This window comes from Carcharhinus amblyrhynchos, chromosome 1, assembly GCF_965287045.1.
Source record: "Carcharhinus amblyrhynchos chromosome 1, sCarAmb.v2.hapA, whole genome shotgun sequence".
Lineage (NCBI taxonomy): Eukaryota > Metazoa > Chordata > Chondrichthyes > Carcharhiniformes > Carcharhinidae > Carcharhinus > Carcharhinus amblyrhynchos.
The window spans coordinates 171503377-171524598 of NC_137324.1; the positions used below are offsets into that span (position 1 = coordinate 171503377).

General features: G+C 44.8%; 1 protein-coding gene across 1 annotated transcript in view; it reads right to left on the reverse strand.

Annotated features, from left to right (window-relative positions):
* LOC145347735 (putative E3 ubiquitin-protein ligase HERC3) overlaps positions 1-21222 on the reverse strand; it is a 50600-nt gene that overhangs the window by 4819 nt on the left and 24559 nt on the right. Inside the window, exons 16-24 of the mRNA XM_080195489.1 lie at positions 20955-21029; positions 19799-19888; positions 17400-17516; positions 15957-16094; positions 14223-14389; positions 11276-11342; positions 9220-9305; positions 5969-6152; positions 4299-4398 (exon numbers count right to left, since the gene is read on the reverse strand). Of these exons, the coding sequence (XP_080051615.1) occupies positions 4299-4398; positions 5969-6152; positions 9220-9305; positions 11276-11342; positions 14223-14389; positions 15957-16094; positions 17400-17516; positions 19799-19888; positions 20955-21029 (1024 nt within the window). The remainder of the gene's footprint in view (positions 1-4298; positions 4399-5968; positions 6153-9219; positions 9306-11275; positions 11343-14222; positions 14390-15956; positions 16095-17399; positions 17517-19798; positions 19889-20954; positions 21030-21222) is intronic.

The following is a 21222-nucleotide window of genomic DNA, read 5'->3' on the forward strand; positions in this document are numbered from 1 at the left end:
TACCCAAAATGTCACAGAATATAGATTTGGTTTTTGTAATGACTTTAACGAGGTTGATGAGACGGAGTGTAAGCCCCCTGATTGAAGTAATGACGGCCTCCCCAGTCTGGGAGTCTCCCCTCTGCATACAATGAGGAGTGGCAGGGTCCATTGGCACTCTGGATTCTGACTTTGTACCTGCAGCACTCTTTGGAGTGCAACTAAGTCTGTAAATAAAGGGAAACTGGTGAAGGGACACTGTCCTCTTGAGGAGTTAATTCACTTTCCTAGGCTGCCCCTGACTCAAACAAATTGGTTGCTGCTGGGATGGGGGGGGACAAGGACAAAATCTTATTTTTGCCACGACAAGAACTTGAGTGTTAACGTGGTCTCTCTCTGAGGAGTGGCAATGTTTTCCCCTCACTGGTTTTGTTATAAAGGAGACATTTAATGGGCGCTAGGTTGCAAAAAAAATCTCACCGCATTCAGCGTCAGTAAGCAGAGCTGAGCTGCCCAAGTGTAGCAAGTGCTCCCCCTAGTGCTGTTGCACTAATAAACTCATAGAGTAGATGGGGAGAAGGAAAGGAGAGAGGGTGCAGATACAGTGCTACAGTCATAGCTAAGGTGTAGAGAAAGACCAGCTTAATATATGCATCGGAGTCTGGATGACTGACAAATCTGTGAGAGACTTCAAAAGAGCATTATTGGAAAGTTTAGGGGAGTGAGAGTTCAGTTTTAAGTCCGGGAGCAAAAGATGAAATTAGATGGCAACAGCTCACAAGAAGTCGCCAAGCTCCAGCGCCATCTTTCCTGCGATAGGATGCAGCAATGGTAATGCTATTGAATGTTAAGGGACGGTGGATAGATTCTGTCTCACTGGAAATGGTTCCTTCCAGCACATGAGTGGGGAGGCGATGGCTTAGTGATGTCATCGCTACACTATTAATCCAAAAACTCAGCTAATGTTCTGGGGCACTTGGGCGCGAATCCCACCACGGCAGATGGTGGAATTTGAATTCAATAAAACACGTCCGGAATTAAGAATCCACTGATGACCATGCAAGCATGCAAAAAAACTCACCACATGATTCAGCAACAGGGCTGAACTACTCATGTGTAGCAAGTGCTCCCCCTAGTGTTGTTGCACTAATAATTGCAGAGAGTAGACCGCATGGATAGGTTGGGGCAGCAGTTGGATGCACTTAGGAGCATGAAGGTGGCGGAAAGCGGCATAGATAGGAGCTTTAGAGTCGTGGTCACACCCAAGCTGCAGGTGGATAGATGGGTGACCGGTAGAAGGGGCAGGCAGTCGTTACAAGAATCCCCTGTGGTCATCCCTCTCTCTAACAAGTGTACTGTTTTGGCTACTGCTGGGTGGCATGGCCTATGAGGAGATAACAGCAGCAGCAGCCAAAGCAGTGGTACCACAGCTGGCTCTCTTGTTAAGCAGGAAAGGACAAAGAAGACTAGAGCAATAGTTATAGGGGACTCTATAGTTAGGGGTGGAGATAGACACTTCTGTGGACATGAAAGAGACTCCAGGATGGTAATGTTGCCTCCTTGGTACCAGGGTCCAGGGTGTCTCTGAATGGGCAGAAATCATTCTGAAGGGAGCGGGTGAACAGCCAGAGGTCGTGGTACATATTGGTACGATAGACACCAATATGTGATGAGGTTCTGCAGCAACAGTTTAGGGAGTTAGGCAGAAAGTTAAAAAGCAGGATCTCTAGGGTTGTAATCTCAGGATTACTCCCTGTGCCGCGTGCCAGTGAGGCTAGGAATAGGAAGATAGTGCAGCTCAACACCTGGCTAAATAGCTGGTGTAGGAGGGAGGGTTTCAGATATCTGGACTATTGGGGTTTTTTTCTGGGGCAGGTGAGACCTGTACAAGAAGGACAAGGTTGTATCTAAACTGGAAAGGCATAAATATTCAGGCCGGGAGATTTGCTAGTGTCACATGGGAGGATTTAAATTAGTTTGGCAGGAGGGTGGGAACCAAAGAAAAGGTGAATTAACTGAAGGGGAACCAGAGAGTAGGGCCAGTAAGACTCAGAGAAACAGCAGGCAGGGTGTAGTTGCTGATCGAAGAGGGTCTGGTGGACTGAAGTGCATTTGTTTCAATGTGAGAAGTGTAACAGTTAAGGCAGATGAACTTAGAGCTTGGATTAGTACTAGGAACTTGAGGAGAACCACTTCTCACAGTCCTCCATTCAGAAACGCACCCTTCCACTGCCAACCTCTGTCTTCTTTGACTGAGTAAAAAGTCTGACAACACCAGGTTTAAGTCCAACCGATTTATTTGATAATACTCACAAGCTTTCGAGGGGACTGCCTCTTTGTCAGGTGAATGGAGAGTTCTGGCCTCAGACAGAGCATATAAAGCACAGACAGTTTAGAGATTACTGATTTCTTTGACTGAGCCAATTTTGTATTAACCTTGCCAGCTCACTTCTGATCCCATGCGACTTCACCTTCTGAACCTTGTCAAAGGCCTTACTGAAGTCCATGTAGACAACATCCACTGCCCTACCCTCTTCAATCATCTTTGTCGCTTCCTCGAAAAACTCGATCGAGTTAGTGAGACACGACCTCTTCCTCACAATACCATATTGCCCCTCACTAATACATCCACTTATTTCCAAGTGGGAATAAATCTTGTCTTGAAGAATCCTCTCCAATAATTTACCTACTACTGATGTAAGGCTTACTGGCCTGTAATTACCTGGATTATTCTTGCTACCCTTCTTAAAACAAAGGGACAACATTGGCTATTCTCCATTTCTCTGGGACCTCCCCTGCAGCCAGTGAGGATACAAACATTTCTCTCAAGGCCCCAGCAACTTCCTTCTTTGCCTTTCTCAGTATTCTGGGGTATACCCCATTAGGCCCTGGGGATTTGTCTACCTTAATGTTTCTCAAGAACCCCAATACCTTCTCCTTTTTGATCTCAACATGACTCAAATTACCTACGCCAGACTTATTATCCACCAAGTCCTTCTCTTTGGTGAATACTGATGCAAAGTACTCATTTAATACCTCATCCATTTCCTCTGGCTCCACACATAGGTTCCCTCCCTTGTCCTTGAGTGGGATCAGTGCTGGGGCCTTTGCTGTTTGTAATATATATAAATGATTTGGAGGTAAATGTAACTGGTTTGATTAGTAAGTTTGCAGGTGACACAAAGGTTGGTGGATTTGCAGATAGTGATGAGGACCATCAGAGGATACAGCAGGATATAGATCCATTGGAGACTTGGGTGGAGAGATGGCAGATGGAGTTTAATCCCGACAAATATAAGGTAATGCATTTTGGAAGGTCTAATACAGATGGGAAATATACAGTAAGTAGCAGAGGGATCTGGGTGTACAGGTAGACAGGTCACTAAAAGTGGCAATGCCGGTGGAGAAGGTAGTCAAGAAGGCAGATGGCATGCTTGCCTTCATCAGCCGGGGCACTGAATTTAAAAATTGGCAAGTCATGTTGCAGCTTTATAGAATCTTAGTTAGGCCGCACTTGGAATACAGTGTTTAATTCTGGTCACCACACTACCAGAAGGATGTGGAGGCTTTGGAGAGGATACAGAAAAGATTTACCAAGATGTTGCCTAGGGTGGAGGGCATTAGCTATGAGGAGAGGTTGGAGAAACTTGGTTTGTTCTCACTGGAGTGACAGAGGTTGAGGAGCGACCTAATAGAAGTCTACAAGATTATGAGGGGCATGGACAGAGTGGATAGTCAGAAACTTTCTCCCAGGTTGAAGAGTCAATTACTAAGGGGCACAGATTTAAGGTGTGAGGTGCAAGGTTTAAAGGAGATGTACAAGGCTGGTTTTTTACACAGAGGACGATGGGTGTCTGGAACTCGTTGTGGGAGGAGGTAGTAGAAATGGATACGGTAGTGAGTTTTAAGGGGCATCTTGACAAATACACGAATAGGATGGGAATAGAGGGGTATGGTCCCCAGAAGGATAGGGGGTTTTAGTTAAGTCGGCCAGCATGGCCGGTGCAGGTATGGAGGGCCGAAGGGCCTGTTCCTGTGCTGTAATTTTCTTTGTCCTTGTTCTTTCTTTGTTCTTTATTAGAAAAGCCCATCGGTTCACTAATGTCCTTTAGGGAAGGAAATCTGCCGTCCTTAGTCAATCTGGCCTACATGTGACTCCAGAGCCACAGCAATATGGTTGACTCTCAACAGCCCTCAGGCAACTCAGGGTGGGCAATAAATGTTGGCTAGCCAGCCATAATCAAGACCCACAAATGAATAAAAAAAATTTGACTGTGCTAAGATCTGTTTGATCCATTAAACACAATAAATGTACTTACCGAGAAACTGCTTTTTCTTCTCCTCTTCTAGGTTTGCAAAGACTTTCCAAAAATTCCTGATTGTTTTGTCAGTTTTCACGTATCCTTCATAATGTGCGTTCTATAGACATAAGACATAGATTACTGAAGATTGACTTCTGTCTGTTTGAGTTTCAAGGTTGAGGGAGGGTCTAACTGTGAGCTGTTTCGAATGTTTAAGGGGATCTTAATTTCCTGGACAAGGGGACACAATCTCAAGTTAGAGAATGGTCACTAAGGGTTGGAATCAGGAAACAGTTTTACACACAAGTGGTAATCTGGAACATGCCCCAAAGCGGGCTACAGATTCTGGGTCAATTGAAATATCCAAGATGGAAATCAATAGGTTTGCGACAGGTGAGTTAACTAGGAATGTGAATCAAAATTAGTTAAATGGGATTGGAGATACAAATAAGAAGTCACAATCCAATTAAATGACAGAACAGGATTGAAGAGCTGAGTGACCTGCTGCTGTTATACCCTCACCCCATTGTACTTCCCACCGGAATTGGGTGACCAATCAAATTCCCATGGGCTGGGATAGGTTCGTATTATTTCCAGGGATTTTTGATAAAGATTTGATGTGGTTTGGATTTATCAATTATTGTTTAATGTGCTATGAAACTGCACTCATTCCCTGTATAGACAAGTCAGAAGTTGTCAAGTGTGACGATACTGTGCCTTTAGGAAATGTATTTATGTCACATTTCCTGTACAGGATATTTTTTAGCAGTCAGTTCTATTTGCCAGTGCCACTTTGTCAATAACTGGCAGCCCTGTTGATGCTGTAGGAACGTAATTTATCCTAATTGCTGGAATGTTTGTTTTAATCTGGGCTAATGCAGTGTTGTCATTTCAGTGTTTTCCCCTGGGATTTTTCAGAGTAGGGCTTAATTAGGTAGATTAACAGGAAAAGTTGTGACTGGGTGGGGCAAGGCTCACAGAGAGACACAAGCTCAGTTGATGCTTGGGCTCTGCAGAAAGAAGGAGCAGCTCTCTAACTTTATCTTACTCACTTGGAGATTGTGACCTGCCAGAAAATAAATTCCACTCTCTGAAGTTCTGCTGTTTAAAGACAGATCTTCCTCTGGAGGCTGCTGTATGGGAATCAGAAGACAGGTGACTTTCTGTATCTCTGTCCAGAGGGGTTAAAATCTAGCATACATTTGAGTCCATTGCCAAATTTTATTGGCACACCCACTTCACAATCATGGCAGGCGACGCTCACAGAACGGCATTCTCTGTTGGCCTCGGGCGGGATCTTATGAGCCTTGGGCTGGTGAGGTGGTAAAATTCCGGCATATATATTTTTTATGCGACTAATTCTGAAGAAGGATTTTGCTTAATTTGGAACTAAAGAGGCAGCGAAGAGTTAAGAATTATACCTTGCCATGTTTATGTATTTTAAATGCTAAAAATTATAATAATTCTTCTTGTCATATTTAACTGTGTTGTTAAATAAAGTTTATTTTAATAAAAGCTTCCTAGTGGGTCAATGGAATCACACCTGAAGTTGAACACCTTACGCTCACACTCATGCCAAAATCAGGAGAAGTTGGGGTCTAGTTTATCTTCATAAAATACCTTGGAGTTTGCGATCTGGGCCCTAACACAAAGACATTGAGAAATAAATGTGAAACACAGCACCAGACCTGTTCCAGCAGCTCCCACTCATAATTGGTGTTTCCCTGGATAACGTCCCTCAGTTCTTCTGGACAGAATACATCCACAACTGGCAGCGAAAAACTGCTCCTGAAACCTTGTGAAAAGGCTTTGAAATATTTCTCTACAGATGTGTTGAGCTTATAATCCACATAGGCATCAACAAACTGTTTCCTATTTAAAAAGAAAATCTACTTAGAAACTGCACAATTGATCCCTCATCCATCTAAACTCGAGGGAAGACAATCCTATCTCTATTAATCTATGTTTAGTATCTACAGTTCAAAAACGTTACAGAACTTCACATTCTATCCCAAGTGTCAGATAAGACTATAAGAAGCAGGAGTAGGCCATTAGGTCCATCAAGCCTGCTCCTCCATTCAATAAGATCAAAGCCGATTTGATTTTGACCCTTCCTCCACTTTCTTTCCTATCCCCGTGACTCTTGACTCCCTTGTGGATTGAAAATCTGTCTGACTCAGATTGAATATGTTCAGGGACCCGGCCCCCACTGATCTCTCCGGAAGAGAATTCCAAAGATTAACAACTCTCAGAGAAAAAAATCCTCCATCTTCAAATAGGACATGTCTTATTTTTAAACAGTGCATTCTAGTTGTAAATTACTCCACAAGGGGATGTACCTTCTCATCGGGCCCCTCCAGAACCCTTTATGTTTCAATAACCTCTCATTCTTCTGAAGCCATAAAACCATAAGAAATTGGAGCAGAATTAGGCCCCTTGGCCCATGGAGCCTGATCCGCTATTTAATCATGGCTAATATAGAATATAGAACATTACAGCGCAGTACAGGCCCTTTGGCCCCTGATGTTGCGCCGACATGTGGAACCAATCTAAAGCCCATCTAGCTTACACTATTCCAATATCATCCAAATGTTTATCCAATGCCCATTTAAATGCCCTTAATATTGGCGAGTCAAATATGATTCTCATTCTCCTGCCTTCTCCCCATAACCCTTGATTTCTTCTTGATCAAGCCCAATGAGTATAGGCCCAATCTTCTTAACCTTTCCTCAGAAGACAATTTTCTTCCCAAGGATTAGCCTAGTGAACATTCTCTGAACTGCTTCCAATGAATGTGTTTCTCTCCTTAAGTCAGGAGACCAAAACTGTACGCTGTACTCTAGATACAGTCTCAACAATGCCTTGTAAACTTGCAGCAAGTCTGATGACCCAAGTGCTGGGATTAACCAATATTTTCTTTTGTCCCTTTAAGGACAAGGAGGATATTTTGAAAGAAGGCTCATTGGTTTTCTGATTATATCATTAGATTCCAAGAAATGACCGAGTGACTTGTGGTTGCCATGGGGATGAGGAGCTCAGAAGCAAAGGGCAAATAAAATTTTAATTGCAATGAGGTCGCGTTTCAGTCTGTTTTTGCTGGTTGGCAGTTCAGAAGACTGGGAGCTTGCATAAAGCGAAAACAAGTTGGGATCTCTCTAAATGGAATACTTTTCTGTTTGGCAGTCTGGTGCTGAAGCAGGTATTTGAGAATAGAACCATAGAAATCATACAGTGCAGAAAGAAGCCATTTGGCCCATCGAGTCTGCACCGACTGCAGTCTCACCCAAGCACTACTCCCCCATATCCCTACATATTTACCCGCTAATCCCTCTAACCTATGCACCTCAGGACACTAAGGGGCAATTTTAGCATGGCCAATCAACCTAACCCGCACATCTTTGGACTGTCTGAGGAAACCGGAGCACCCGGAGGAAACCCACGCAGACACAAGGAGAATGTGCAAACTCAACACAGACAATGACCCAAGTTGGGAATCGAACCCAGGTCCATGGAGCTGTGAAGCAGCAGTGCTAACCACTGTGCTACCATGCCACCCATAGAGCAGAGGCTGTGAAACTTGAGGCAGTTGGGAAGATCATAACACTGAAGGCAGGAAGATTATGGATTGGATGATGCCAACTGTTGCTTGTTCCAGTGTTATCAGAGCCCACCAGACCATTTAATGGAGTCCAAGCAGAGAGTCTCTGAATGTCTATGGGCGGTACGGTGGCACAGTGGTTAGCACTGCTGCCTCACAGCGCCAGGGACATGGGTTCAATTCCCGGCTTGGGCCACTGTCTGTGTGGAACTCACACAATCCTCCCGTGTCTGCGTGGGTTTCCTCCGGGTGCTCCGGTTTCCTTCCACACACCAAAGATGTGCAGATTACGTAGATTGGCCATGCTAAATTGCCCCTTAGTATCGGGGGACTAGCTATGGTGAATGTATGGTGTTATGGGGAATAGGGCCTGGGAGAGTTTGAGGTCAGTGCAGACCTGATGGGCTGAATGGCCTCTTTCTGAACTGAAGGATCCTATGATTCTAAAGGATTCTATGATTTTTCTCTGTCAATAACACTGACTAGAGTGAGATAGGGTCTGTAGACATTGTCTTTGTAGACAAGGAAGACATTGACAGCTCAGAGCATACTGGATAAGGATCGGAGGCTGCAAGGAACAGGATGTCCATGGTAAAAAGGAGATGGTTAGTGTCAGAAAACTGGAAGCTGTTACATAGATGGAGGACATTGGAAAAGTCACGGATGGAGAGGGAGAAAGGTTGGACAAGGTGAGAAAAAGTAGAGTCCCGATAGGAAATCAGTTCAGGAATGGGCCAAAATGATGGTTCAAATTTTCTAGCCCACTGCACGGGGGCCAATGAACCAATGAAATCACCATTCAGATCGGCGGGACTGGAAGATCCTTCTGCAGTACAAGGGCTGACGTGTAGGGCTAGAAAATTCCATCTGACTGATCAACCAGGACAGTCCTCTGGTTTTCCTTAGGATGGAGGGAGATGTAAAACACTCCATGGTGCTATTCGAAAAAGGATAGGAGAGCTCTCCAGTCTGCTGTTGTTATCTGTTAATGAAAAAAGTATGTAATGTAGAGCCAGCTGCAATCATCCCCAACCCAACAACTGCCTGAAGGCCACCCTTGTTGGGTGAAATATACTTGTGGACAGTAACTGTCTGGGGACTGCAGATAGAATACGGTTGCTGTTGAATGTGACTCGAGCTGAAATAGTCAGATGCTAATCGACAAATCCTACAAAACCGAGGCTAAGTTGGAGAGACTTTGTGAGATTGCCCACGATTTCATCTGTGTGTGGGATGTGTTGCGATTGCAGGTAAATACGTGACCATAAATACAGCTCTGATCAAACAGCAAGCTAACCCAGCAAAGTATCTGCTGAGTTTATATTAAAGAAGAATTTTTACCTGTTATGCTTTTGAACAGGTGTCTTGTTGCCATCAGGTATGAGTTCCTTTATAACTATGTTCCCATCAGCTGTTTCCATGGGGATCTGCACACAAACAAACATGGGAATTATTTTCTTTTGCTCGCCAGAAAGTGAGATCGCTAAGAAGAGGCAAGTGAGATCTCCAGAGCTCACTCCTCTTGCTCCACCTGAATGTAAAGGTATTTCCACAAAGGCAATACAACCACAGCCATCGAGGTTAACCTCGTCTGATAATCTCAAGAGGAGATGAAAGATGCAGCAGCAAAATATCGTGGATGCTGGGAGTCTGAAATAAGAACGGAAAATGCTGGAAATATTCAGCAGGCCTGGCAGCCTCTGATGGAGAGAGAAACAGAGTTTACGTTGCAGGTCTGTGACTGGGAAGTGGACAGAGGTTTTGCGGAGGGAATGGTCCCTTCAGGCGGTTGAAGGGGAGGAGAGGGAATGTGTGTTTGGTGGCAGCATCGTACTGGAGGTGGTGGAAATGACAAAGGAAGATCCACTCAATAGGGAGGCTGGTGGTGTAGTAGACGGGAAGGACATGTGGAATGCGATTATTGTTCTGGGAGGGAGGGGAAAGGATGAGAGCAGAAATATGTGATGTGGAATGGATATACCAAGAATCCTTTCAATCATGTTGGGGGGTGTGGAGGGGTTAGGTTCCTCTCCTGACAGAAAAGGAAGATGTATCGAAAAGTTTTACAATAGTAGGTTACCTGGTTAGAAGAGGTGAGATAGAGACCGAGCTTCACACAAAACAGAATAGAGTCCTTAATTAAGTGGGGTATGAGGAAGTGCAGTCAAAATAGCTGTGGGTGTCATTAGGCTTATAGTAAATATTTGTTGATTGCCTATTCCCAGAAAGAGAAGTCAAGGGAAGAGTTGGAGGTGAAGGAAGTTGGCAGCAAATTTGCTGAAATGTTCCAGTTCAGTGCGAGGGAATTGGCTATGATGCCATCATCAATGTACCAGAAAAAGAGAGGTTGGAGGGCGAACAAGACACAGACAAAACAATGCTCTATATATCCCACAAAAAGGTAGGCATGGTGAGGACCCACGTGGATGTCAATAGCAACACATTTTGTTTGGAGGAAATGAGTTCAGTCGAACGATAAATGAGAGGTCAAGTTCAGCCGGGGGGAGGACTGTGGCGGTGGTTGGAAATTGACTGGATCTCTGTTCAAGGAAGACATTGAGAGCTCAGAGTGTACTGGGCAAGGATTGGAGGTAGAAAGGAACAAGATGTCCATGGTAAAAAAGGAGATGGTTAGTGTCTGGAAACTGGAAACTGTTACATAGATGGAGGACATTGGAAAAGTCATGGATGGAGAGGGAAAAAGGCTGGGCAAGGGGAGAAAAAAATAGAGTCCAGGCAGGTGGAGGTCAGTTCAGGGATGGGCCAAAATGATGGCTCGAATTTTCCAGCCCACTGCAATGGGGCCAGTGAACCAGTGAAATCACCATTCAGATCGGTGGGGCTGGAAGATCCTTCTGGCGTAAAAGGGCTGACGTGTAAGGGCTAGAAAATTCCGGCTGACTGATCAAGCAAGGCAGTCCTCTGGCGGTCCTTGGGATGGAGGGAGACGTAAAGCACTCCATAGTGCTATTCAAGAAAGGGTAGGAGAGATCGCCAGTCTCCTGTTGTTATCTGTTAATGAAACAATATGTATTTGTAGAGCTAGCTGCAATCATCCACTGGCCCAACAATTGCCTTAAGGCCACTCTTGTTGGGTGAAATATACTTCCAGGATGGGTAATCAGGTGCCTGCTTTTCCGCAGACCTATGAGGTCTTTTGAGTCTTACTGGTCAGAGTGTGCACTGCTTATAATTCAGATCTTCTCTTCTCTCCGGTTTGCACTGTTGTCCTTACATTCCACTTCCTCCCCATCCGTCACCACTCTCCACCCTGGCTGAGCTTGTCCACAGGCCTATCCATCAACTTAACACGCATCCTCCAAATAAAATACAATGGGCTCCTAGTCATGCCTGCCTTTTTATGAATAGCTTCAAAGTAAGTCAAGAGTAAACTTACAGTAAAATCCAGACAAAACTCATCTTCAACGTCATCATACTCATAATCGAGGACCTCCTGGAGTGAACTGTTTTACCGAAAAGATACAGGAATTGAAAGCTCATCAGTGAGATCTGTCATTGTATCACCAGTTTCAAAGCCAGATTTGTATGTGCAGGTAATCTTTGCAAATTGGTTAATTTCCATTGATCAAAAAGTGTGCATCAAATCAGATTGCAAACTACATATTTAATGTAATATCCTTTGTGGCTAATTCCACATTGTAGTAGCTTGAGAAACTGGAAGGGACAAAACATTGATTCAAAGCTGAGAGGCTCATTTCACAGAAACAACAGACATGAAAGATCAAGGGAAACACAAGGAATAGGAGGAGAAGTAGACCATTGGGCCCATCTAACCAGTTCTGCTGTTCAATAATTCCATGGCCTCAACTCCATTTTCCTGCCTTTAAAAAAAATATTCCTGGGATGTGGGCGTCTCTGGGCCAGCATTTATTGCCCATCCCTAATTGCCCTTGAACTGAGTGGCTTGCTAGTCCATTTCAGAGGGGCATTTAAGAGTCAACCCCATTGCTGTGGCTCTGGAGTCACATGTAGGCCAGACCAGGTAACGATGACAGATTTCCCTCCCTAAAGGACATTAGTGAACCAGATTGGTTTTTTCAACAATCGTTAATGGTTTCATCAGACTTTTAATTCTGGATCTTTATTGAATTCAAATTTCATCAACTGCCGTGGCTGGATTCAAACCCAGGTTCTCAGAGCATTAAAACTTTAAAGTTTAACATTTTAAAGTTTATTTATTAGTGTCACAAATAGACTTGTCTTATGACTACAATGAAACTACTGTGAAAATCCCCTAGTCGCCACACTCTGATGCTTGTTTGGGTTACATTGAGAGAATTTAACATGGTAAGAAGTCTCCCAACACCAGATTAAAGTCCAACAGGTTTATTTGGTAGCAAATACCACTAGTTTGAGGCCTGAAAGCTAATGCTGTTTGCTACCAGATAAACCTGTTGGACTTTAACCTGGTGTTGTGAGACTTCTTACTGTGTTTACCCCAGTCCAATGCTGGCATCTCCACATCAGAATTTAACATGGCCAGTGCACCTAACCAGCATGGCTTTCGGACTGTGGGAGAAAACCCACGCAGACATGGAGAGAACATGTCGACTCTGCACAGACAATGACCCAAGCTTGGAATCGAACCTGGGTCCCTGGCGCTTAACCTGGGTCTCTGGATTATTAGTCCAGTGATAATACCACTATGACACCACCTGACCATGAATCATACCTTCTCCATCTCCCCAAATCACTGGATTCCCTTGTCAATCAAAGTCTTTCGAATTCAGCCTTGAATATATGCAGTGACCCAGCCTGCGCTGCACTCAGTGGGAGAGAATTCCAAAGACTCACAACCCTCCCAGAAGAAATTCCTCCTCACTTCTGTCTCAAATCCAGACCCTTCATTTTTAAACCATGCCTCCTAATTCTAGGTGAGGGGAACATCCCCTCAGCATCTACCCTGTTTAACTCCCCTCACAATCTTTTTTGTTTCAATAAGACCACCAGGACAAGGCAGGCCAACTTGATTGGCACCCCATTCACAAATATTCATTCCCTCCACCAATAGAAAACAGTGGCAGTAGAGTGTGCCATCTACAAGATGCAATGTAGGAACTTCTCAACCTCCTCAGATAACATCTTTCAAACCCAGAACTACTGCATCTAAAAAAACAAGGGCAGCAGACAAATGGGAACAACACTCAAGAGCCCTAGCAAAACTGGAATCAATGGGATTCGGGGGAAAAAGTCTCTGCTTGTTGGAGTCATATCTGTACAAAGGAAGGTGATTGTGGTTGTTGGAGATCAACCATCTCAGTTCAAGGACATCACTATAGGAGTTCTTCAAGGCAGTGTCTTAGGCCCAATTACCTTCAGTTGCTTCATCATTGACCTCCTTTCACTATAAGGTCAGAAGTGGAGGTGTTTGCTGATGACTGCACAATGTTCAGCACCATTCACAACTGCTCAGACACTGAAGTCTAAATGCAGCAAGACCTGGACAATATCCAGGCTTGGGCTGACAAGTGGCAAGCAACATTTGCACCACGCAAGTGCCAGATAATGACCTACTCCAACAAGAGAAAATCTGACCATCGCCCCATGACTTTCAATGACATTACCATCACTAAATCCCCACTGTGAATATCCTGGGATTTGCTTTTACCAGAAAATCAACTGGACTAGCCTTTTAAAAGTGTGGCTACAAGAACAGGTCAGAAATTAGGAATCCTGCAGTGAGTAACTCATCTCCTGACTCCCCCAAAGCCTGTCCAACATTCACAAGGCACAAATCAGCAGTTCAATGGAATAATCTCCCCGGGCCTGGCCAAGTGCAGCTCCAACAACATTCAAGAAGCTCCACGCCATTAAGGGCAAAGCAGCCATTTGTTGGCACCCCTTCCACAAACATTCATTCATTCCATCACTGACACTGTTCTCGCAATCCATCTTGGAGATGGTAAACAATCGCCAAGGCTCCTTAGGCAGCAATTTCCAAACCCACGACCACAGCTATCTAGAGGACAAGGACAGGGAATAGCACCAGCTGCAAGTTCCCCTCCAAGCCACACACCAACCTGATGTGGAATTACATCCCTATTCCTTCATTGTTGCTCTTGGAACTCCCTCCCTAACAGTGCTGTGGGTGTTCCTACACCTAAAGGATTGTAACAGTTCAAGAAGGCAGCTCACCACCACCTTCTCAAGGCCAATTAGGGACAGGCAATAAATGCTGACCAGGCAGCGACACCCAGGCTCAAGAGTGGATAAAGGAAAAATCATTCTTCTGAACTTCAACAAGAATAGACCACCATTTCTTCATGAGACATTTAAATAACTTGGTGGATTTAAGTGTGAGGAGATCTTTTAAGTTCACTCACTTTCCTTCTGTCGGTGAGAGTTCCTTCAGGTCTTCCAGTGTTGGCTGCACATGAAGCAGCTTTTTGTACAAAGCCAACGGGAAGTGAAAATTGCAAATAAAACGGTTGGACACAGCATATCGGCAGAGAACTCCCACCAGGTGAAATACATCGTCCATTTCTGGTTCCTGGGCATATTTACAACAGAAAAGAAAAATCATAAAATCCTTGCTTGCAAATTCTTTACAATACCTTCACCAGCAAGATGCAGATTTTAGTCGGCACCATGTGGAAGCCTTTCTTGCCAGGTGAACTTATTGGGAGTCTGGACATGGGCTCTAGGTGATTTTTCCAATGATTAATCAAACTAATCGAAAGATGGTGTTCTATGATATGCATTGGCAGAGTGAAGCTCACCACCAGCTATACACAATAGGGAAATTACTCTTGACATGGCATCAGATTTGGAGAAGTACATGGATGGGAAAGGATTAGAGGGATATGAGCCAAGCATGGGCAATTGGGATAGCTGGGAGGGCACCATGGTCAGCATGGACCAGTTGGGCCGAAGGGCCTGTTTCCGTGCTGTATTGCTCTGTGACTCTACACGCTGATCTTGATTCTAAGACATTCTAATTTTACAGAACTGATCTTTGCCTAGCTTTTTTTTGAGATTACATGTTACTGAGTTGCCATCGGTCTTCAGCAGCAGGCACAAGTAGGTACAGCATATGTTTCAGCCTATTCCAGATTCAGGATCATACTTCCACGGTCTGTCAGAGCTTCTTAATCCCCCCCAAAATTCCAAAATGCCTTTGGCCTTCTGTTCACCATTACATTTCTACAGTCACTGATTTGTTCAACTGCACCTTCACCTCCAGCTTTAATGGTCCTCGTCCTCAATAATTCTCTCTAACTTGCCATGGGTGAATCCATGATCAGGTGGGTGGTTTGTGGTGGTTTGCCTGAGCTAGGGCAGAGTAAAGGCTCAGGGTAGCCACCGAGGTTAAACTGAGGCTTTACCTGATACAACTTTTTCAAAGCCAACTCGGCCTTTTGGCTAAGCTGAAATATTAGATCAAACCCAGGATGGGGGTGCAATGTCTCATCCTGTCAGCTTGGATCTCACTTGTCTCTCATGTGGGGACCACGATTGGGCTTAGTTTGAATTGGCTTGTTTGATTAGAATTAATGTACTGAAAAGTACCAAAAAAAAGTCCCTCTCGACTGAAGTATTATCCATGAACAGATTTGTCCAGATTGCTGTCTCATTTTAGCCTTACCCAATTGAGAATCCTAGTAATCGTTCCATGTGTCTCTCTTTTAAACACAACTCTGAACTTGATTATACTGACACTGGCAGTCCATTTGGTGTGGCCCTCATTTCTACTCTGTTAAGTCTGAGCAAAATACATGTGGACAATTGGTGTAGTCATTCAGTGCCAGATCTGAAAGGCCACACAAAGCCCTATTGGCTCCTACTTATGTTTGCAAAAAAGGTGCCGCTATTCTGGGACCACGTACCCTTGCCACCACCTTTGCCCAACTCCACCCATGTCCCTGGTTGTACATTACTGGAGCCGCCACGTCAAGTTCATGTGGGGAGCTTGGGGACAGGGGAAATCCTACCCTGTGACTTGACCGTTTTTCTGTTAAAATTCACTTTGGTATCAGACATAGAGAAGTTCTGCTGGAAAGCTTTTTGAAATTTTTGATGCCCACCTTCACGGGTCACGCGGTGTTTCAAAGTCTTACCCAGCTGGGGAACCAAAGCAGCCCGGAATCCTCAAAGCGCTGAAACATCCGTCCATTATTGTGCAGTTCCCGACTGAAGAGGGTGAAGAATTCTTGGGATACCCCATAGCCAAAACTTAATTCATCTTTGAATGTGGCCTGAGATATGGGAGAATTGAGAATGAAACACAGATACATAGAAACATAGAAACTAGAAGCAGGGGTAGACCATTCGGCCGTTCCAGACTGCTCCACCATTCATTTTGATCATGGCTGGTCATCGAATTCAATATCCTGATCCCCACTTCCCCCCTATAACCCTTGATCCCTTTAGCCCCAAGAGCTGTATCTAATTTCTTCTTGAAACCACACAAGGTTTTGGCTTCAACTACTTTCTGTGTTAGTGAATTCCAGTAAGAAGTCTCACAACACCAGGTTTAAGTTCAACCAGTTTGTTTGATAGCAATCCTACAAGCTTTCGGAAACGGCGTTCCTTTGTCAGGTGTGTGGAAGGTTCAGTCATACATTCACCACCCTCTGTGTGAAGAAATTTCTCCTCACCTCATCCCTAAAATGTTTACCCCTAATCCTCAAACCATGACTCCCGAGTTCTGGATTCCCCTACCATAGGGGACATTCTAATGTTGAATCTACCCTGTCTAACCCTGTTAGATATTTCTAAGTTTCTGTGAGATCCCCAAAACTCCACTGAATAAAATCCGAACCAATTTAGTCTCTGAATACAATCGTGGATGTTGAATGTTTTATCTTTTGATGTGCCTTTCTGCCAAATTTCGTGGATTGTGTTGAAGTGGGGACGAGCCGGGAAAATCAGGCTGTTCTGCATCTGATTCCCAATGTTAAACCGAGGGCAAGAAGGACAAGGGTCCGTAATCCCGCTCACTGGTGCTGAAATACTGTGAAGGCTCATGTTGAGCAAGTTAAAGACAATCATTCCTGAGCCCACCACAACTCAGTTGGGACTGAGTGCGCTTACAATTTCAAAAATCCTTCATTGACAGCCTCAGTTGTGGATCCATCTGAAGTGGTTTCATTGATTCTAACCTCAAGCTAAGCCTGATCGACAGTCTGCGGCCTCTGCTTTTTAAAATGGGACTGAGGTCTGTTTGGGAGAGTCCGAGAGCGAAGGGGACCTGAGTGGGTGTCTGAGGTGGGGAGGAGCGCTAACTGGAGGGGGAGGTTGCCCTCTGCCTGTGTAGTGTTGGGAGGTGGTGGGGGGGGGGGGGGGGGCGTGGGCGAAAGAACTCCCCCCTTTGCTGAAAGGTTCGTGGTTACCCCTGGACCCTTGGGATCCAACATGCCAGGTCCATGACTTTGTAGGCAATGCCAAGGGATATCGGCTAACATGTAAAAACCACTTGCATGTAGTTGTAGTGAGTTGATGGTCCAATTAAGAAAATTATAAGAGAAAACAAATCCTACAAGTTTAATGAAACAACGTACCTCAAATATAGCATATTGAGCACCTGATCCATTGGATCTTAAGCAGTTCAAGGTGTCCTGAAGAGTCGATTTCCTTGAAACACACAGGCTTAATATTGGTTGAGATATAAAGGCTTGCTGAAATAAATTAGTTTACATGTAAGAAGACAGCTATGGTTTGCAAATCTGTGCGGAAAGCGAGACTGAGAGATTCGACAAGTCTGAAAATACAATAAATCCTAACTTTGCTTTTTTGTTACCATCTGGGAAGTGAGAGGAAGATGACTAGACATGACGGTCTATCACAGCATCCTAATGGACAAGTCAGGGAGAGATGGGCCCAAGCTTTGTGCTGCAGGGAGCTGCAAATTGGGCAGGAGTGAATTATTATGAATTCATTGTGAGTTATTATACAATTGCTGATGTACTGTGGCCTATTTTCTACCGTTGCCAGGGCTGAGTCTGCAACCCACGAGAAGGACTTAATTTCTACCTCAAACTGATTCATCCATTCGCCAGGATTTTCCATAGATATGCACGCGCTCATACGTACGCACACACATGCACACACCCCCCACAAACACCACCACCACCACCACCCCCCCAACACCCACACCACCCCTCTTCCCTCACCGACCCGCCGCAGCAGGTTTCCAGCAGGGGACGTGGCAAATCTTTGGCTGTCAGTAAGATCTTCTGGTCCCGCCAAAGCCTGCAGGCTTTTGCCTGCTCGGTTGCCAGGGGACCCGCCGCAGGAGGGACAACAATGGCGGGACTGGAAGATCCCGCCGGCGGGAAGGGCTGGAAAAATCCTACCCATTGGTGTGGCGGTGAAAGGTGTACATCACTGGTGAGGGAAGCATTGTATTTATATTGCTACCTAAGGAAGTCCAAAAGCACTTTATAGCCAATGAGGTGCTGAGTGAATCTGTGGAATCCAACAGCTGTATTGTTGGAAACACCTCTTTTATTTATTCATTTGTGGGACATGGGTATCACCGGCTGGCCAGCATTTATTGCCCATCCCTGGTTGCTCTTGTTCAGGGGGCAGTTGAGGGTCAACCACATTGCTGTGACTCTGGAGTCACAGGTAGGCCAGACCAGGTAAGGATGGCAGATTTCCTTCCCTAACGGACATTAGTTTTCCCATAAATGGCCATTTGATGGGTGAAATTTTCCAACCTCCTGATGGTAGGCTTGAAAGTGGAAGAGCTGGGAAGGCAGGGGCAGATACTTGGGAAACAGCTACCTGATGCATTCCCACTGCTGGGAACTTCCCTGGATGGACAGCCAACAGGCTTGACTTCCTGTTCTGCTCCACGGTGGAGTACAGCAAATTAATATTCTTAAAGCCTGAATAAGAAGCGGTCCTGTCAGCATTTTGCCACCACTTGAGCAGTGCCCCCCCCCATCCCAGGTTGCGGAGACCACCAGCGCATTGGAGGTTGGCACCCTATACCAGGGCTGGGGCTCCTCACAGCCAGAAGCCCTGTTTCCCAGAGTAGGCCACAGGCAGGAAAGGCCATGCCCGCATCTGAAATGAATCCTTCGGAGAGATTTTTCAGTTGCCGCAAGGATCTTAGGGGATTCGAACCTCAGAATGTTTGACTCAGCTCTGTGCCCCAGGGATGAGGTGGATTTGTGGTCCCTGACCTGCCTCAGCAGCCCCGTTCCTCTGGTGGGGCTTCTGAAGCTTCAGAGCAAAAAGCCCCCTAAATCTTTTTTTATTATTCATTCGTGGGACATGGGCGTCGCTGGCTGGCCAGCATTTATTGTCCATCCCTAGTTGCCCTTGAACTGAGGGCTTGCTAGGGCAGATGATGTCAACCATATTGCCATGGCTCTGGAGTCACATGTAGGCCAGACCAGATAAGGACATGAGTGAACCAGATGGGTGTTTCTGACCATTGATAATGGTTTCATGGTCATCAGTAGATTCTTAAATCTGGATATTAATTGGCGCTGAGTACAGTACAGTCAACTGGGAGACTGTCTCCCAAAAAACCATGCGTTGTCCTCACTCCCAGTGAATGGAAATGGGATTCCCCAACTGATCCAGACATCAGGCTCCCAAAACCAGTGGAAGAATCCAACCAGTGTCATAATGAGCGATACAATTTTGCCACAACACCAGAGTTCCTTCAAGTAGGGATCTTTTACGTCCAGCTATGAGGGTACCCAAGTACGTGCACAGTAGTATGGGCGACCCCAGTGCCCTTTCACTCACCTTGCGTGCTGTGATGGGATCATAATCATAATAATGCAACTGCCAGGTTCACAATGGTAAAGATCATGAGCTTCTCTCTTTCAACTAGTGCCAAAACCTAAAGGCGTTGACATGCTACCACGTTGCTGCTCCTCGATCTACATGTTGTACACACTTTGGGATACACTTTTACAGAACTTAACATAACACATACTTGGTAGAATATCAAGGTTTCCATCGTCCAGAATTCAAGCTTTGTTTCCAGATCAAAGATGCAATGATATGGAATTAATTTTTCTAGGATCTGTGAAATGAAGGAATCATTAATATAAATGTGGTCACTATGTATTAATCACATATGTTTTACATATATATATATTTCTGCAAAATAGCAAATGATTATCAGTTGACATATCCCCCAAGGAAGACTTCCTATTGATGCTGCCTTCCAGCTCAATTCCACTACTTATCTACAACTGCTTGAGTCTCACGTCTCCACGTGAAATATATCTACGCTGCTTCCTGAGGTTCTGATCAGTGGCAAAATTCACAAACAAACTGAAGGGGTTTCTGCAAAAACTTCCGCGATATCCCACATAGAGGCAGCACAGTGGTTAGCACAGTGCCAGGGACCCGGGTTCAATTCCCGGCTTGGGTCGCTATCTATGCGGAGTCTACACGTTCTCTCTGTGTCTGCATGGGTTTCCTCCCACAGTCCGAAAGACGTGCAGGTTAGGTGGATTGGCCATGCTAAATTCTCCCTCAGTGCACCCAAACAGGCGCCAGATGTGGCAACTAGAGGATTTTCACAGTAACTTCACTGCGGTGTTAATGTTCGCCTACTTGTGAAACTAATAAATAAACTTTAAATAAAAAACATTTGGCCCAAGCAACCCCAATTCTTCACTGGCATGTCAAAATACATCAGAAATTCTGACAGTGGGTGAAAGTAAGCTTGTTTAAAAGACCAAATATGGGGGCCTGGTGTGACGGTCAACAGTCTTGCGCTCTCGAAAAGAAATTTGGTAAATGGGTACTTTGCGAGATCAGATCAATGTTGGGGATACGCAAAATGCAGAAGATGGGCCCACACAAAAGCAGCACGTGGAAGAAATATAAGGATATAAGAAATGGGAGTTAGAGGAGACCATCTGGCCTGCTTGTCCATGACTATTCTCAGCTGGATCACTGTGAGAGAGCAACAAGCAGGGGCCACATCCACCCCCACTCAGCAACAGTTTTGCATCTTTGAACAACAAGTTTAACATGGTCAGACAACAGGTCACCCTGACTTGTTCCCCAGGCTGCTTTATGGGGAGATAATAATCAAACAAAATGATCACTGAGAGAAAAACAAACAGCTGACCTACCTTGCGTAGTATTGAAAAATATTCTTCAAACTGTTGGTACGGAGCTCCATATGACATGTAACATCCCTTCATTGTCTGTGAAGAAAGCATAAAATCGTTGTCAGAGGTAGCACCATGAACAAGGTTGGCGTGTCTCTTTTAACATTCTTACAAACAGATCCCATTTCTTGACTGAAATACATTGTTTCCGTGAAATTTTCCATCTTAGAATAATAACTTTGATTCAGAAAGCAGTTTTAACACTGTAAAACGTTGCAGGATGTTTCAC